The following is an 18162-nucleotide window of genomic DNA, read 5'->3' on the forward strand; positions in this document are numbered from 1 at the left end:
TACAGCCCGCAGGTAAACTTTACACTCTGGGCCTCATTCCGAGTATGCTGTTCCAGTAACAACAGTGCTGGTAAGCCTACTGGCACTGTTGTTACCAGACCGGTACACTACGGGTTTGCTTGCCGGAGCTGCTGTGCCCAACAGGTCACACCCTGCTGGACACAGAGTCCATTGGTAAGCAAGCCGTAATGGAAACACTGGCACCATTGTTAACGGTGCAGGTGCTTCTGTGTTCCCCATTCCCATTGAATACAATGGCATTCAATGTGAATGGGGAATTACAAAATTACCACCGCCTGACTTCCCGGACGCCAGACTCAGAATAGCACAGTGGCACCGGGAAGTCAGGCGCCGGTAATTCATTACGGGTCCGGCGGCAACCTGCTGGTTTTACCGGCACAGTTACCGCCAGACCCGTATGAGGCCCACTGTCTTCTTCAGATCACACTTCTCTCTGTGATCTCACTCTATGTGTGCAAAGTGCATACCCTAGATGTACCCCAGTTGGCTAAAGGTTGCATCCTGTGAATGGGTGCACCTGGAATGTGCGACAGGCATCATGGAACTGAGTGGAATGTTGAGAGTGCTGCCTGGGTGAGTGCTCCAAGCGTTGGTTAGTGCCTGGGAGCTCGAAGATATTGGATAGCTGGTGTGTCCCAGTTGCCCATGTACTAATACTGATGTCCACACAATCAACCCGTGGCCTAAAGAAGTCAACACGCCAACATGGATCAAGTACTTGGGACTCCTGGCTCTTTTGTACTGTCCCGTGACAGCACTGCATTCACTGATCTCACCTTGACCTGAGCACATTGGATCATGTCCAAAGACTAATATCCTACCTCGCAAAGAATGTAGTTTATGTGGATGTCGGGTTAAGGCAATGCTGTGTACAACTATTAATCCAGCCAGTCATGGCTTCCTTCATAATGGAGAACACCTGGGACTACATCCTGGGATCAGAGTGCATGTGTACCGCTCTAGCAGACCTCTGATCACGCGCTTGCTGTTCTCACAATGGCACTATTCTCTCTTTCCTGAAGACCATCTCTTCTGAAACTGGCTTCCTATAGAATCCCTGGTTCACCAATAGGCCCCTCCCACTATCTGCTTTCACCATCTCTGGGGACATTTGTCTGGAGCCTTCAAGTCGGGTGGAACTGCTCTGAGCCCCCACTGGCTCCGTGCTGATCTTGGTCGGGATTGCGATAGGCTGCTTTTGAGTAAAGTGACTAATCGCTGCAAAAAGGGCTGTGGACACAAGATATTGCAGCAAAAAGGGCTGTGGACACAAGATATTGCAGCAAAAAGGGCTGTGGACACAAGATATTGCAGCAAAAAGGGCTGTGGACACAAGATATTGCGGCAAAAAGGCTGTGGTTTTGCCGCCGCAATCCATGTAAAGGATGCGGGGGACAGGCCTGCAACTCCCGCACCCATTATACCATTTAAGGGGAGCGATGGACACCCGCGCTCCCCTTAGATGGTGCAATGCGGTACACCTTTAACGGATCAAACCACAGCATTTTTGCAGCGATTCTTTTTTCCAGGACACATTTTTGCCGTGCTTTTATCACTGCACACCATCATATCGTAGTTCCCTACCAATTAGCTTATCAGGATTGGACATTCACAATAGGCAGATGGCCTTCCCAACCAGTTTGGACATGGGCACGCGATACACATGGACACCACAGTCGAAAGCGATGTGGGAGGTTCACAGAACGTGGGTGCATCCTGTTTCGGTTACACAAGGCTCACCTTCGATCCACTCACTGACCGATGACACGTTGAAGTGCTCCCCGTTGTCAGCCTGGAAGAGCTTGAACACTTTTGCAACGGCAGATCCTTTCCTTCCTGGTAATGAAACAAAAAATCACCAGGTGAGCCAAGAAACTTGTGACGTCATATAGACGGGGTCAACTGGAGGGGAATGTCGAATAGACTTATACGACAGAAAAGAAAGGACAGGACAATTGGATAATCTCACACTGTAAACAGCACACCAAAGACAAATTGGATTATCATTAACAAATGAAATGAAATCATATTTTATTTATATCGCGCACAAGTGTTTCAGAGCGCGACCAGGAAGAGGGAGGGGAACAGGGGAGAACAAAAACAACGGTCTTACTAGGCCCAGTGACATTAAGAACGCGCAACTGCATGGGGAAGGGAAAAGGTGGAAAGTGCATGGGATGTGGTAGAGGTGGAAAGTGCGGAGAGAATAGAATAAATAAATAAGTAAAATAAATAAAACAAACACGAAGACACTTGAATTGCAACGTACACTCCAGGGAGCCCTCAATATATGGGGGTTATTACGAGTTGGGCAGTAGTGGTAAATCCGCCAGTAACTGCCAGATACTGCCAGATGTACGATATGACAAATTCATACTTGCTTCAAATACCACTAGAGTGATATTCCAGGCATACATTTAGCCGAAAGTCTACTTATTTTAACCTCGGCCTCTGGGGTGGAGGTAAAAATTCCAAAGTGGCACCACGCTTCCGTTCACTATAGTAAAAACGTTTTTACAATGGGTTGTGGAAAGCAAGTACAAATGTGGGCTTCTCTGATGGCCTCGTTCCCCACCTTACCCAAATAATGCAGAAAAGGTTCAGTATTGACTCTTTTCTGCATTTATAAAATGTAGGCTAGCGGTACAAACCATTCCTATGTATTAACCATTTACACCTTCACGTTGAAGGTGGGAATAGGTAGAACAAACTGTACCACACAAATATCTTTTAAGGTTACCACTAGAGGAGGTGGTATTTCTGGAATACCTCCAGAGGAAATCCAGAAATACCACCTCTGTCAGTGCAAAACTCTGAATTGGATGGATTCTGTGAAATACCACTAGCTGAGGTGGTAACTGCCGATGGCGGTATTTCACATAAAAAATCCTCCCACCTCGTAATGCCACCCTATGTGTCTCATCATAATATGAACTCATATTACAACTAACACATGTAGGGGTTCATACAGTGTTACTAAATGCAATGAATCCCTGGATGGCGTCACTTCTCCCCTAGGGGAAGCCCGATAGTTCCCCTGGCGGTGGTACTCAGCGTGTGGATCTCATTGGGAGGGAAACACCCTATGGGATTAGTGATGACCTTGGGAGAACATGGTATCGTCACAGCCCACCTAACCCACGCACCTTTGCCATACCAGTAACATAGAAACTACTGGGACGAGGAAGACTGCAGACTCCAAAAGTGACTTGTATCCCCTATGTACTGAAACAAGGGAGAGGCCAACTGACCCAAGGGGAGTTCGCAAGATCAGTACAGGGATGAGTAAGAAGTGTGGAAGAATGAAGATCACCTTCAGAAACCACCCTGAGTGGTGTAGTCTACACATAATTTATATTGGTCAGAACATACCTGAAATAGAAGAGGGAAATCTTTGCAGAGAGATCCTGTCATGAGAGGACAAAGGCAGTGAATATGGCAAGGAGAATGCGCACAAGATCACACAGTGAATAGCTTTGAGTCAAACAACATACACTCAGGAACCAAGACACATGTACACTAAAACCCAGGATGTGCAAATAGAGCATGATAGGAATACAAATATATGAAAAGGGGTGTGGGGTAAGTGCTAAGAAGTTCCTTATGATTTCAAAGAAAGTTGGCAAGCTCCTTACCCACGATTGCTGTTACAGGTACTGTCAGCGCTAAGCCCAAATACAGGGCAAACAACAACAGGATCTGTGAGCTCACACATTGGATGGTACTGTATAACGTAACTTAAAGACAATGCTCACAAGGATGAGAAATATCAATGGAAATGTTAGCAAAGCCCACAAACCCTATTGATCAAACAGGGATGCAGAAAGGCTATAACAGCAAAGGGAGGATAACTTAATATATCAGACTTGTGACAAGGGACGACTAGGAGAAAGTAAAGGAACAGGAGCAGGAAAAACAAGATTTCACGGGCAAACCCTCTCCTCTCCCCACCCAAGGAAGTAAGGCAAACTGGGAAAACTGGGACAAAATACTAAATCTATCAATGATGGTTGACTAAAGGATCAAGGTTTCAATGCTGAATAGGGCAAAGTCAAAGGAAGAAAGAGTTCAGACAAACTGAGCTGCACAGGAAAAGGAAAGCACTGGACAGTGCTGACTGCAAAAACAGCAGAAGACAGAAAGGGAATCCAGGAAGCAGAAAATACTAATAAGCACACTAAATTTGAATTCCAGGGAACATGAGATAAGAAACTAGAAACTAGGCACTAAGCTAAAAAACAGGAGCAAGGGACAAGACACACACAGGAACACTGCCTCAATTGACCAGCACTGGACTGAAGCAAACAGAGGCTTTTAAAGCTGTCTAACGAGCATACAGTGTGTTGCTTGCTGCGCCTGCCATCCACAGGTGTGGCTTATCCTCCACCCAACCCTGTCCTACAAGGGTGGAGATGAAGCAGTGGGAGAGGCATTCTAGGAAGCATAGTCTTTCGAATAAAGCAGCATACTGGCTGCCAAAAATCTGGAATGGATCCGGAAGGGAAGTAACATGGAAAATAAGGAAAATAAGGATTCAGGGCTCCCAATTCACCACAGCACTGTAGCATAAGGTTTGGAAGGAAGGTCCAGTACAGAATAAACCCCAAATCAGGCCCCCAATTGGTGGGAATGGGAGCGAAGGGAGCGAATCATGACAGATCCTCCCTTGAGGAACCTGAAGCATCATGAGCAGCTGGAGGGACTGGGATTCCAAAAGTGCAATGAACCCGCCGGCAGAGGCATCCCTGACTGATCAACCGCGGTCAAGTAGAAGGAGAAAGCCAGAGCTCAGGCAACCAGCTGGACGCTGGAGCATGCCCTCCATGCAGAGTATGCCAACCGAAAGCAGGAAGCTGCTGCAGAACCGCTGCACAGCCGAGGGAGAGAAAGAGGTGCTGGAGCGGGGGTGAGAGACTCAGAAGCCGAGAACGAAGACCGGTGAGAAGGCAGAGAAGGTGTGGGAAATCTGGAGGCTTTCTTGGAACCCCAAGGGGCCTTACAACATTGAGACACAGGTCTGGGACCCACACCCAGTAAGAAGGGACAACCATAGACATCTTCTTTGTGGCAGTTCCTCAAAGACTGGGAAACCAGAAAGTCATACAGAGTCTGGGACCAAGAGAAAGAAATACTTATGAAAGGGCCTGGGACCCAATACAGAGAAGCAGCCCCAGGCAGATTGGGGAACCAGGGCTACCTAAACTACAAGAGAGAAAAAGAAACCAACAGCAAAATGTTCTGGGACCCAACAAACGGAATACCTGGCAGGACACTGAACCAGGTCTAAGTCCTGGGAAACACGAAGAGCCAAGAAGGGTTTGGGACCCACAGATAATAACGAACTGCCTCCGAGATCCCCCCCTACAGTCACAGTACCTGGAAGGATAGTGAGTCAGGTGGGCTTTACACTGAACACCCTGAAGAGCGGGAAAGAAACTGAGGGGGAGAGAAATACCCTCTGGTGTTGTTGAACAGGATGTAAGGAGCCAGGAGAAGGGGGTCATTCTCTTGGCACTGCGAAGAACTGAAAAGAACCCGGTGGAAGGGAGATATACTCTCTGCATTGCTTGAACACTGTATAAAGTGCCAGGAGAAGGGAGTATGTCTTTTGTCACTGTAAGGAGCTGGCGAGAAACCAGAGGAAGAGAGACATACCCTCAGTTGTTATTGAAGAGTGTACATAGTGCCAAGAGAAGGGAGTCATTCTCTTGCCAGAATGAACATTGACAAACAGGCCAGGAGAAGAATGGCACTTGTCCTGGCATTGGGAAAACTTGAGAAAGACAAAAGGAGGAGGGAGTCATCCCCTAACACTGTGGAGATACAAGACTTTATGTTCAGAGTTCCTTGCTGGAAAACCCAAGCCAAGGAATCCTTTTTGAAACTTTGATTTGCAATTTCTGAGATCATTTCGTTTCTGCGTCCTCTGTAATTGAACTTTGGCTGTCACCCAGAAGAAGGGACCCATTCTTATGGATCAAGAAGAACATACGGGGCCTCGTTAGGAGTTTGCCGATATCCTGGCGTTAATTGCGTCAGAATACTGGCATTCCCATCACAGAAGGTCCCAGAAGAAGGTACTGACAGTCCCATCCCAGAAGGTCCCAGAAGATCCTGGTCCAGACCCCCGGAATCAAACAGTTCATAGGTCGGTGGTGTTGGGGGGAGCACAGGACCTCACCCGAAGGAAGAGAACTGGAATCAAAGGCATTTGCTTGTCTTCTCTATGCATTGTCCATCTTTGCTGAGCAGCAGAGAGGTAACAAGGATTGTCCACAGGCATGTGGAAAGCCTCTGGAAGGAAGCTTTGATATGCCCATTCCCAAGGATGTATTAAAGTGTGTTGGGGTGAAAGCATGCCACCCCTGTTTAATTTGGTGAGCATGTTGAGAAGCTGGCGGGATGTAGGAGGCCAATGGGACAAAGGGCCTCATCACGGGTTGGGCAGAGTGGCAAAAATGCGGCAAAATGCAGCAATAATGTGGCAGTAACGCTATTACCACTGCTTCCTGAGTTTGGGCAGAAAGCTGGAGATTTACCTCCAGCTTTCCGCCCATTTCTGGCGCTATTACCACTGGCGGCAATAGCGCAGAAAAGCCCCATAGAGTCCATTGGACTCAAAATAAATGGGGAATTTCAGCAACACTGCAACTCAGGATCCGGCGCATATTGTGCCAGACCGAGTTGCAGTAACGCTAATAGCATTGGCAGTATCCCGGCACAATTCCGCCAAGGCCCTGTTGATGCCCAAAGTCTGGTCCTGTTGGCCACCCCTCACGCTAAAACAGAGTGTAATCTCATGCACGTTGAACATGAGGTGTGGGCTCACAATGTGGCAGTGGCAGTGGCAGCGACACAAGCATGAAGGCAGGTTTAAGTATCGAAAAACAAAATGCTTTTTATGTATGTAATGTACGTGTGTGTGTGTTTGTGTCACCTTGTGTGTGCAGGTGGGTTGTTAGATGGATGGGAGTTAAATGCAGTGGTGGGACTAGAGGGGAAACGGTGGGGAAAAAGCATCACCATTATGTGTGTACTGACAGGCAAGTGGTATGAGGGACATGAGAGCCGCTATTCCTGTGGAGGGAGGGGGGAAGCACTTACATTGGTGCAGCCAGTATGGATGTGTCTTCTTACAGTGGCATGGTGTGTTTTACTGGCATTATGAAAAATTCACACCGAAATAAGCATTCTGACGTAGCCATACAGTTCTACATTGGTGTGCATCCAGTATGGACATGCTCTCTTACAGTAGCATTCCATAATTGATTGGCATTATGGTGAAACCAACACAATGTTCTGACATAGCAATACTGGCCCATATTAGTGTTTTTCTTCTGTGGCTTTGCATTTTTTCTGACATTATTAGTAAAACTAATATGATGAGTGTTGTTATGTGTCTATATTGGTATAGCTGAAAATGTACTTGTTTTCTTACACTGGTATGATGTATTTTTACTGGCATTATGGCCAAAGTCAGTTTTTGCACATGGCCATACTAGCCAACAATGGTGAAACAAGCAAGGACATGATTTCCTTCAAGTAGCGTGGTATTTTGCACTGGCATTATGGACAACGGCAACAGAAGTATGTTCTTACATGAGGATACTAGCATACATTGGTAGAGCCCGCATGGAGATGTTTGCAAGTAGTATCATTTTGGGCAAAGATAACAGAAGTATATACAGGAATGCTAGCCTATACACTCGCAAAATACTAGCATATATTTTGTGCATAGTCATGATGACAAAGCATTGTAAAATGCTCCTGTGCACTATTGGAGATTTGCCGCCTACTGCATTTTTTCATGTATTAACCTACAACACTGATTGTAAACCATTTGGCGTTTTACAGAAAGCACGCTGTAAAATGCACACTTTTTGCCCATTACTTTAAAACATTTCTTGTAGGGAGGAAACTCCCCCGCACCCGACTTGGTTGGTTCAAACTCCATCCCTAGGTTGTTAGCACATATTCATGGGAACGTTTTATACCCCTCCGATTGAAAAATTAACCAGACGTCACTTGGCCGTCACATGCTTTCAGACAATCGCCAATCAACATCCATGAGGAGCAGAGCTACAGACCAATCTGCCATAAATATTCCGACCAATGGAAGCGGTCGGGCACTTCAAGGTAGATTCTGGGCAATGCCGCCCAAGGCGAGGCAGGGTAACTGATGTTACCATCAGCAGGCCAGGAGAGGGGCAGCCCACCCCCCCTTGCCTGCTCCTCTCCCCTCTCCAGCTGCAGAGACACGCAGTCTCTGCCACACAAATCTGAGGAAGGGTGAGGTGTGAACAATCACCTCACCCTTCCTCTAAGCAGCAAGGTGCTAAGCACCTAAGGAAACCAACAGTAAGGCAGGGCCCAGGTTCAAAGACCTGCCCCCCCCCCTCAGGGGGCCAGACAGTCGGCTACCCGGCCGGGGGCTGGAACACAGCCCCCACTACTATACACATCAAAGACCCAGGGCACCCCTGGGTCTTATAAATAAGAGCAACATGCTCTGAGAAAACACAATCTGTTTGTGGACCCTGAACGGGGACCCAAACAGGAGGTGCACTGTTTACTCAGTATCTTCCAACCTTTGCTTCTTTACCACAGAACCCTCCCACCCTACAAAATAAGGGAGAAGAACAAAGGAAAAGAGGTACAAGGCACTGTACGGTGCCCACAACAAGTCATGGGACATGAGAAGGCTGCACGGGCCATAGGGAGTAACCTCGGGATCTGGTACCCAAAAGTATGATACTATTATGATATGTGATTATTGTTATCTCCATAACCATATCTGTACAATAAAATCCTACGGCCTTTTATTGCCAACACTTGACAACATTTTGTGAGCCAAATTATTTCGGCCGAGGGTAAGGGGTCGGCCAATACTAATGCATGCATATGGGTTCAGCAGTTATACTGCGAACAACACAGCCTGGGGATCATAGCCTACAACATGTGGAGCAACTCAGAGACGGAGCTCAGTCAGTGGCTACCAAAACATTGAAGCCCGGAAAGTAAATGACACATTATTCATTATGAGTTACCATTGTATTCCACGTGGTCTTCCACAGATGAGGACGGGTCTCCTTTCACCGTGATCAGACTCCAAGGGTGCCTTAGAAACAAGAAAAAAGCTTCTGTTATTTAATGTCCATGCATTTCCCCCTCTCCAGTCAACAATTTAAATGTTTTTTTGTGGTTCTTCCAGTCTAAAGTTTTTACCTAAATTGGAGCTCTGACCACCTTCTGAACCCCATTGTCCTGCTATGGGTGCTGTACTCTACACGTAGACCCCTTGTGTATGTTACGGGCCGTTGGATTGTGCAGGCGTCACAGTTGAGTAATGCCAGATCCCAATATAATGTGTGTATGTGTTTATAAAAAACATGGCAGCCTGCGATACCCACATAAAAGATAAAGGGCCTCATCACGAGTTGGCTGCTATCCCAGCGGTATATGCGTTGGGATACCATCCAATGCGATTATCGTTTCCGCAAATTCACGTAGCATCCCGAGTTGTGGTGGTGCTGTTAATCTCCATTTATTCGGAGTCCATAGGACTCTATGAGGCTTTTTTGGCGCTATTACCGCATGCAGTAATAGCGCCAGCCGTAATAACGTCAAATATGGGCGGAATGGGGAGGTTTTAACCTCCAGCAAAAAGCTAGAGGTAAATCAATCTCTCACTTTCCACCCAAAGTCAGGATGGGTGGAGGGTAATGCGGCAGTAATAGCGTTACCACCACATTTTTACCGCTCCGCCCAAACCCTGATGAGGCCCAAAGGCATGTAAAAAATGCACTTTATTACAGCCAGTTGTGACATCACTGTTAGCCTGCAATAAGAAAATGTCATCACTACTTATTACAGTTTATTTTGAACGTCACAACGCTGCAGCGCCTAATTAAAGCCATGACTAGCTTTTCAAATTCCTTTCTTAAATATTTTTCATTGACTTTTTACAGCCATTGATTGATAAGAAACTCTATATGCTAGATTTATTTTGGGCACTGCTCGAGTTTAACAAAGGAGAGCACAAACCTACCTGCATGTTATTAATTTTAAACCATAAAACGTTTATAAGGAACATTTTTATTAACCTGCTTAATTTTTTTTCTGAAACACATCGAACGCTGCATTTTAGGGATTTTGTTATACAACATGGAATATTTGTACGAGTAACTGGAAGATCTCTTAACTGGAATTAAAGGGGCTGCCAGTGTCTGCCCATATATTATAAGGAACAAAATACCCCCTACCACACATAAAAAGGACATTGCAAGTCTCCTCGGAGCTCTGTGCCCTTATAAAGGACCTCAGCCTGCGGCCTGCTTGCTCTATCGGATCACTGAACTCCTCGATCCTTTCAACGTTGGGATGGGGTACGTTATTCCATATATACTATCCAGCCAAAGAGTGCAGCAGAATGCGCGTGCACCCGCCCGGGGCTGCCGCCGGGCTCGCGGAGCATTCGCATCTCCAATGATAGAGCAGCCGTCTCCAGTGTATCCTTGAAATGAGGCCAGCGCGTGCTGGCAGATGGAGCAGAGACATGGCCTGCGGTTTCTCTCCTGATGGAGCGCTGGATTTCATTCAACGTTTCATTAGGGGTTCCTGCCAACGAAGAATTCCACGGTGTTCATTTGCCTATATATAATGCTATAGCGAGAATGCAGGCACTCGTGACTGTGCCGTCAAGGTCAGAGCCGTGCCTCCGCATTTCATCCCCTTTCCAGGTGCCTCTGGCTTTGCCAAAAATGAACTCATCTTTGGGAAATTCGACAGCCAGGTAGCTTGATCTGCTCCTCGAGGGGACGATGGACTGAACTGTTCAAGTGTTATTTACTTAAAGTAGAATTCTGGAATACCGTGGCTTGGCGGGGCTTCAGCACTTCACCGCTTTTAGTGTGTGTCTCATATGGTTTTCCCAGCCACTCGCTCCTCTCCTGGAGCTTTTGCTTCCATATGTTCGGTGCTGCAAGAGTCTAATTATACTTATATATGAAAAGCTACACCACAGAATAGCAACATGTATTGTGCTTGCCAACAGGTAGGCCTAACATTGCCGAAAGGAAGAGGAGTGCCGTAGTTTACTGCTGTGGTAAACACAGATCACTGACGAGAGCAACAGCAATAGCAGCCATATTAAGTGCCCAAAGGTGGCTGTAATGCGGTTATCCTACTGTTAGCAGGATGCCAAAGTAAAACAAGTCAGTGGTGAATCAGCGAGGAAAACAGGGGAGGCGGGAAGGAGGAGAGAAAGACAGAGGAGGCATGTTTGGAATAGAGAAAGACAGGGGAGGCATGTTTGGAAGAGAGGAAGGCAGGAGAGGCAGCTTTGGAAGAGAGGAAGGCAGGAGAGGCAGCTTTGGAAGAGAGGAAGGCAGGAGAGGCAGCTTTGGAAGAGAGTAAGGCAAGAGAGACAGATAGGAAGAGTGGAAGACAGGGGAGGTGGGGTTGGAAGAGAGGAAGACAGGAGAGGCATGTAGGAAGAGGGGGGTGGCGGGATTGGAAGAGAGGAATAGAGGGGAGGTGGGTAGGAAGAGTGGAAGACATGTATAAAAATATCGACTTTATTATTATTACAACAGACAGTTCTAGCACACTACAAAATACAACCCACCCTTTAAAGGAACACAGAGGACAGTTTCACAAAGGAAAATGGATGCACTCTGGATACTGACAAGGAGGTAGTCGGTAAAGCAATCGGTCTTAACTGTTCAAGGTTATTTGGTTTCATCACCATGGGAGCAAGGGGTCGAAAATGTCATTAGAGGCCTTCGGAGATGGACCAGAGGACAGAACCACAATGTACCTGGTGCTTGAGATGATCCTGAAGCTAGACAGCATTGAGTCGGTTCCAGGACGCTTTGCAGCACCTGCAAAAGAGTTCAAGATGGGAGACAGCTGCGGGTATCAGGGGGAAGGAAGTCAGCAAGCAAGGCTGGATGGACGGCAGCAGGCTGGCCTACACGGCGGCTCAGGGTCAAGAATCGTTGTCTCTGTGCAGGTTGGTGGATCTGGAACGCTGGTCGAGGTGTCTCGGACGGCTTTAGTGACTGCAGCGTGACAACAGTCAGTTGTGCAGCCGGTCGCGGTTCGAGTTTTCAAATGCCTCGAAAACGTCCTTAAAAGATGGACGCTGGTTGATGCTTGGTGTGGCACTCCTCCTAACTTCTTTACTGGGCACGTATCGTCCTTTAAGGTGGACAGCCCAAAGAAGAGGAGAGTATTTGCAGGCAATGGCCTTTTCCTTTCGTGAGAGACTATCTGGCACTTGTCAGCTAGGGTGCTTGCTGGCAGAACCTACCAGGGAATGCTGTGTGCTGGCTGGGTACCAGTTCTGGAGCTGCTGGAGGGTCCTCTGAGTTTGGTATCTCCCTCTGTTCCCTGGGAGATGTTTAGGGGAGGGATCTTTTTTCCATCTTGGAAATCCTGGCCTTCCTTCACTTGCGGAAGCTGTAAGGCAGACTGTACCTTTAGCCAGGGTCCAAATGAGTCATTCTTCTGACTCCTTTCGAAGTCGTTGGATGATCTGCCAAAAGAGGGGCTCAACCCTCTTTTAAAGTCAAATGAGCCCGAGTGATTGGTACAGGCTAAGCCTACCTTAATGAACCAATCTGGGGTCCCCACCAACAAGCTTCTGTTATGCGTGAGGTCATAACCAGAGTGCTTTGCAACAAAAAAGGTAAGGGATGAGAACATGTACTACTAAGTCCCACCCTTCTTCCTGTCTGTTGTGGATCAAAGTGTCTCTATGGTTAATTGAGCTCTCTGTGGCTCCTGATCAAAGCACAGGTTTCCCTTGAAGTTTGTGGTGAGAACAGACTTTCTGTCTCCATCAAATCATATACTTCTTTCCTCTGAAAGGGGGTCTCCCTGCAGGGGTTGCATACTGTAAACAGTTGTCCCAGACATGGCATTCACTGCCCTTCATACAGAGAGGTTTGGAGCTAGCTTCAAGCTCACACATTGCATATGAAAGAGGTGTGGGGATTTCCTGCCCGTTGTTAGTTCTGTGACCAGGCCTCTTCACAGGCCTGCTTCAATTAACTCTCATCAGTATGTACGGCCACCACACAGAACTACAATGGGCAAGGCAGATCCATGGAGCCTTGATATTTAATTAGACTGGCCATGGCAGGAGGAATGTGTTGCCTTCTCCCTTCCTCAGATGCTTTCATGTACTTCTGCCTGTCACATTCCAGCTAAATGTGACAGGGAGGATTGCACCTGTAGGCTGTGCCCCACCCCCCGCTCCAGAGTACACTTTGACTATTTGTTTGTTGTGTGGCGAGCATAGGGAAATGTGTGCAAATTAGCCCCACACATTTTCCGAGGTTGATCTCCCATCATTCCATTTCTTACGAAATTTCAAACAAGCACAGACAAGTGCACACCTGCCGTGCGATTGGTCGAATTCCTCACACCTGTCACTTAGGCATGCATTAGCTAACTGAACCTGCATGTGTAAAGCAGCCCACCATGCCTAAATGGGCCTTCGCTTGGATTTTACATTTGAACCTTCGCTCTGCGAGAGGGTAATATACGTGGGAAATAGAAACTTGCATGCCAAGCATGAGTGCTTCTAATTTAAAGAATGGAAAAGCTGCCATGGGTCTGGAAAGACCCTTGGCAGCGATGCTCATTCCCCTGTACCTACTTCCTGGTGAGGGAGATTAGGTCAAGGGAAAGCATGCAGGGAAAGCCACATTTGAAAGCTCACCCCTTCCAAACCTGAGCCGGGAGGATAGCTCAGGCTCAATGCGCTTGGCTTGGAAGCAACACAACACAGAGCAACACAGGTTCAAATCCCGGTCTGGCGCTTAGAGGCTGGTCTCCGGTATTAAGCGTGTTATAAAAGATTAATGAATGAATGTACTTTCAACTGCGTAAGTCTATCCTCCAGCACCATACCAACATGTGTGCATGCACTGCTCTAACAGTGAGCCCGCCTGTAGATTAATCATTTGAGAGAGGATTGGATGGGCATTAGTCAGAGGACGTTGGAGGATGTAAGGGGCAAAGAAAATAGAACTGTCTGATGCATGCACCCTCTCACCGTGCAGCCTACATTCCAGCTCAGAATCTCTAGCAGACGAAATGCCTGGTTGCCATGGAAACCATCCATTCTCCTTCACCTGTGCTGATCTGATCATCAGTCTTGGAACTGAGATCCTGCAAAAGCATTCTGCTTTTCAGGAAGGATGTGTGCAGTGTGTTGTTGACGTTCAACCATTACAGGAAATCCAGTCACTGATGAGGTTACAGAGGAACTACTTAGAGGGAAAGTGAAGAGAGGGGAAAGGGAGGGAGTTCCTTGCCCCTGTTTCCAACGACTGTTTGCTAAAACCTGCCACCTCCATTTTCAATGATTATTGTTTTTAACACACACGTGAAAGATCATGACTTGGCATTTCCTGTCATAACAACGTGGGGAAAATGGTCATGTGATGTCACTTCTACTACCCCTAGGATTTTAGTGAAAGGAATCAAAATGTAAAGGTGGCATATAGTTCTTGGTTCCACAAAATGGATTCCCCTGTGTATCATAAGGACAGGGACGAAGAAGAGTAGGCGTACGTGTAACGGGTAATCAATGCATTCCTTTGGCCCCGCGTCTCACAGAAGAATCAGGGCAAGCAATTAGAGAAATGTGTGTTTGGAGATTGTGTAATTGAGGTAGTTGCATCTTACGCTCTCACTGACGTCTGCGATCTAAATGCTTGGTGTAAGAATTAACGGGGTACCTACCGGAACCCCAGGCGCTGGAAGCGTTTGCTGCCCAGTTTGTTGATGGCTTTTCTTGCTGAGTCGTCTACATTTTTGGAGCCCTCATCGTTAACAGCCACTGACAGGATCATTCCGTCTGCGATTTGGTTCAGGTAGCGCGCCAGTCGCAGACTCTCATCCTTTGATTTGTATGTATCAAACCTGCAAAACAAACCAGGAATCAGAGATTACAGGAAGTAGCGGGAGCAAGGTGTGTCTCTGGAGCGTGCAGAAAACCTCATACATTTATAAAAACATTGATCAAGTGTGCGGAAACAAATGTCTAGACCTTGCTGTGTTACTTAAATATTAGCTCCTGGGGGAGTGGAGCCAGCCTATCAGGAAACAAGGAAAGCAGGCCTGAGCTGCCAGTATAATTCTTGCCTCTTGCGCCAATCCTCTGAGCCATTTTGTTTTTGTCCAGTGGCCCCGGCGCACCAATTTACTGCCTGTTTCCACTCCCCCCTCGTAGCTCCTTCCAGCCGCCAATTCTTTGCTCCCCACCCGCGAGCCTCACTGAACTGTCCTGACAACTCCACACACTGGACCAGTGTCAGCACCCTAGAAACAGTAAAAGGACTACTGTCCTTTGCTGCTTCTAGTGTGATCAATTTTTGTTTGACGTTTTTTTGATGGAAAGTGCGTACATGCGAAAACTGGGGATCGCCCCATTTCATTAAACAACAAATTCTGTTAACACCCAGGATGATTGCCATGGGTAATAGTGTTATTGTTAATTACCTGGTTCCAGGGAGGGCAGGACCTGTCATGAACTTGATCCCTCGCTATTACCAGCCAAGTCCATCCCAAAACCAGATAATTCACGCTACATCAATTCTACTTTCCAAGATCATTACCAGGCGGTAATGGCACGAGGAGGTGGGCTTTATTGCCATTAGACCTGTCCAGCCAATGAGGGTAGAATGTTCTGTTTCAAACAAGGAAGGAGAGGACAAACATTGGAAAGATGGAACAGAGGACTTATACCTACAATGAAACTGTCAACATTCCAACCCCCTCAATTGCATTTTGGTGTTATTTTACTTGGAGCTACGAAATTGCAGCAGTGAATACTGCACATGGTAGTGGTAAAATGCACAAGAGAATAATTCACCTGCTGGTGGTAAACTGTGCCAGGTCACCCATTGCAAGCCATTGAGGCATTTTACCTCCATTTCATTGTCTTCAGTCTCAGGTCCTAATATGACTCAACCCTACTTGAGGTCAGAAGATTTAAGCCACTCTAAAAAAACTGGCCCTGCTGAGAATGCAGGAGAACTCAAGGGTCTTGGCATTAAACAGCAATAATGACCACAGGGACTCCTTCAGGATACAGAAACAAGACCAATAGAGCACTAGAGAGTCCCAGCCTAATGGAGTGATAAGCTCGGAGGTATTATTGAGGTGGCCTCAACATCATATGCTGATAAGATAGCAGAATAAAACAGTGGCTTACGCACAGGTATTTGTGCAGATTCCAAATGTATTATATATTTAAGATTATTTGCTTTCTAACATGAGCTGCCACTTGTGCCGACGCGCATTTCGCACCATTCATGCCACCGTTTTAAGGCTTAGGCAATAAGGGGTCTGTAACAATGTTGGGCCCAAGGTGAGAAATTAGGGTTGGGTTTTGCCCGAAGCAGTTAGAGTAGAGCGGCTGCAAGCCTCAGAGAAGAGCTGTGACTTTTAGAACACAAGCATCCTATAATAAGTCACCAGATACCTACGCAAACACCTGCGTGTAAGCCTCGGTTTCATTCAGCCATTGTGTTACCGGAATAACAGCACGTGCATGCAACTTTGCAGCAGACCCACCATCAAACGACGGCAGCACCTAAATGCACTGGCACAGTGCAGAAGCGGCATTCACTAGCTCATCAAGCTTTGACAGACATTGACGAGGAGACGTGAATTAATGGGGGCTCCACCATTATACAGCAACAAGAACACATGAAATATTGAGGGGCTCGGCTCAGCAGCATACTTCAATAAAACAAAGGAGCTATCAAGGGTCTCAGAATCACACAGCAATAACAACACCGTGAATATCGAGAGGACAAACCATCGTCCATTGATGAGAAGACATGAAAGATCGAAGGGATCCATCATCATGCAGAGACAGCGTTAATAGCTAGTGAATATCTAGAGGACCAACCATTATACATTGATAAGAAGACATGAATCATCGAGGGGATCTATCATCATGCGGAGACAGCAGTAATAGCTAGGGGCTCACCTGTATACTTCTATGGACACATGAGCTATCAAGGGGCTCAGAATCACACAGCAATACAGACACAGTGAATATCTAGAGGACCAACCATCATACATTGATAAGAAGACATGAATCATCGAAGGGATCCATCATAAATCGGAGACAGCAGTAATAGCTAGGGGCTCACCTGAGTACTTCTATGGACACAGAAGCTATGAAGGGTTCAGAAGCACACAGCAATAATAACACTGTGACTATCGAGAGGATCAACCTTCATACATTGATAAGAAGACAAGAATTATGGAGGGGATCCATCATCATGCGGAAAAAAAAGACAGCGGTATTAGCTGGGGGCTCACCTGTATACTTCTATCGAAACAGGAGCTATCAAGGGTCTCAGAATCACACAGCAATACAGACACAGTGACTATCGAGAGGACCAACCATCATACATTGATAAGAAGACATGAATCATCGAGGGGATCCATCATTAAGCGGAGACAGAGCTAATAGCTATGGGCTCACCTGTATACTTCTATGGACACAGGAGCTATCAAGAGTCTCAGAATCACACATCAGTAACGACACAGAGAATATCAAGAGGACCAACCATTATACATTGATAAGAAGACATGAATCATCGAGGGGATCCATCATAAAGCGGAGACAGAGGTAATAGCTAGGGGCTCACCTGTATACTTCTATGGACACAGAAGCTATCAAGGGTCTCAGAAATACGCAGCAATACAGACACAGTTACTATTTAGAGGACCAACCATCATACATTGATAAGAAGACAAGAATTATGGAGGGGATCCATCATCATGCGGAAAAAATAGACAGAGGTATTAGCTGGGGACTCACCTGTATACTTCTATGGACACAGGAGCTATCAAGGGGCTCAGAATCACACAGCAATACAGACACAGTGACTATCGAGAGGACCAACCATCATACATTGATAAGAAGACATGAATCATCGAGGGGATCCATCATCATGTGGAGACAGCAGTAATAGCTAGGGGCTCACCTGTATACTTCTAAAGACAAAGGAGCTATCAAGGGTCTCAGAATGCCATAGCGATAAAACACATTCATTATCGAAGAGTTTCAACATCATACAGTCATGTATAACCCATGCGCTGGCA

General features: G+C 46.7%; 1 protein-coding gene across 1 annotated transcript in view; it reads right to left on the minus strand.

Annotated features, from left to right (window-relative positions):
* CEMIP (cell migration inducing hyaluronidase 1) overlaps positions 1–18162 on the minus strand; it is an 867705-nt gene that overhangs the window by 316186 nt on the left and 533357 nt on the right. The window contains exons 6-8 of the mRNA XM_069624168.1: positions 14779–14958; positions 9069–9139; positions 1762–1857 (exon numbers count right to left, since the gene is read on the minus strand). Coding sequence (XP_069480269.1) covers positions 1762–1857; positions 9069–9139; positions 14779–14958 — 347 coding nt within the window. The remainder of the gene's footprint in view (positions 1–1761; positions 1858–9068; positions 9140–14778; positions 14959–18162) is intronic.

This window comes from Ambystoma mexicanum, chromosome 11, assembly GCF_040938575.1.
Source record: "Ambystoma mexicanum isolate Mex_15411 chromosome 11, UKY_AmexF1_1, whole genome shotgun sequence".
NCBI lineage: Eukaryota > Metazoa > Chordata > Amphibia > Caudata > Ambystomatidae > Ambystoma > Ambystoma mexicanum.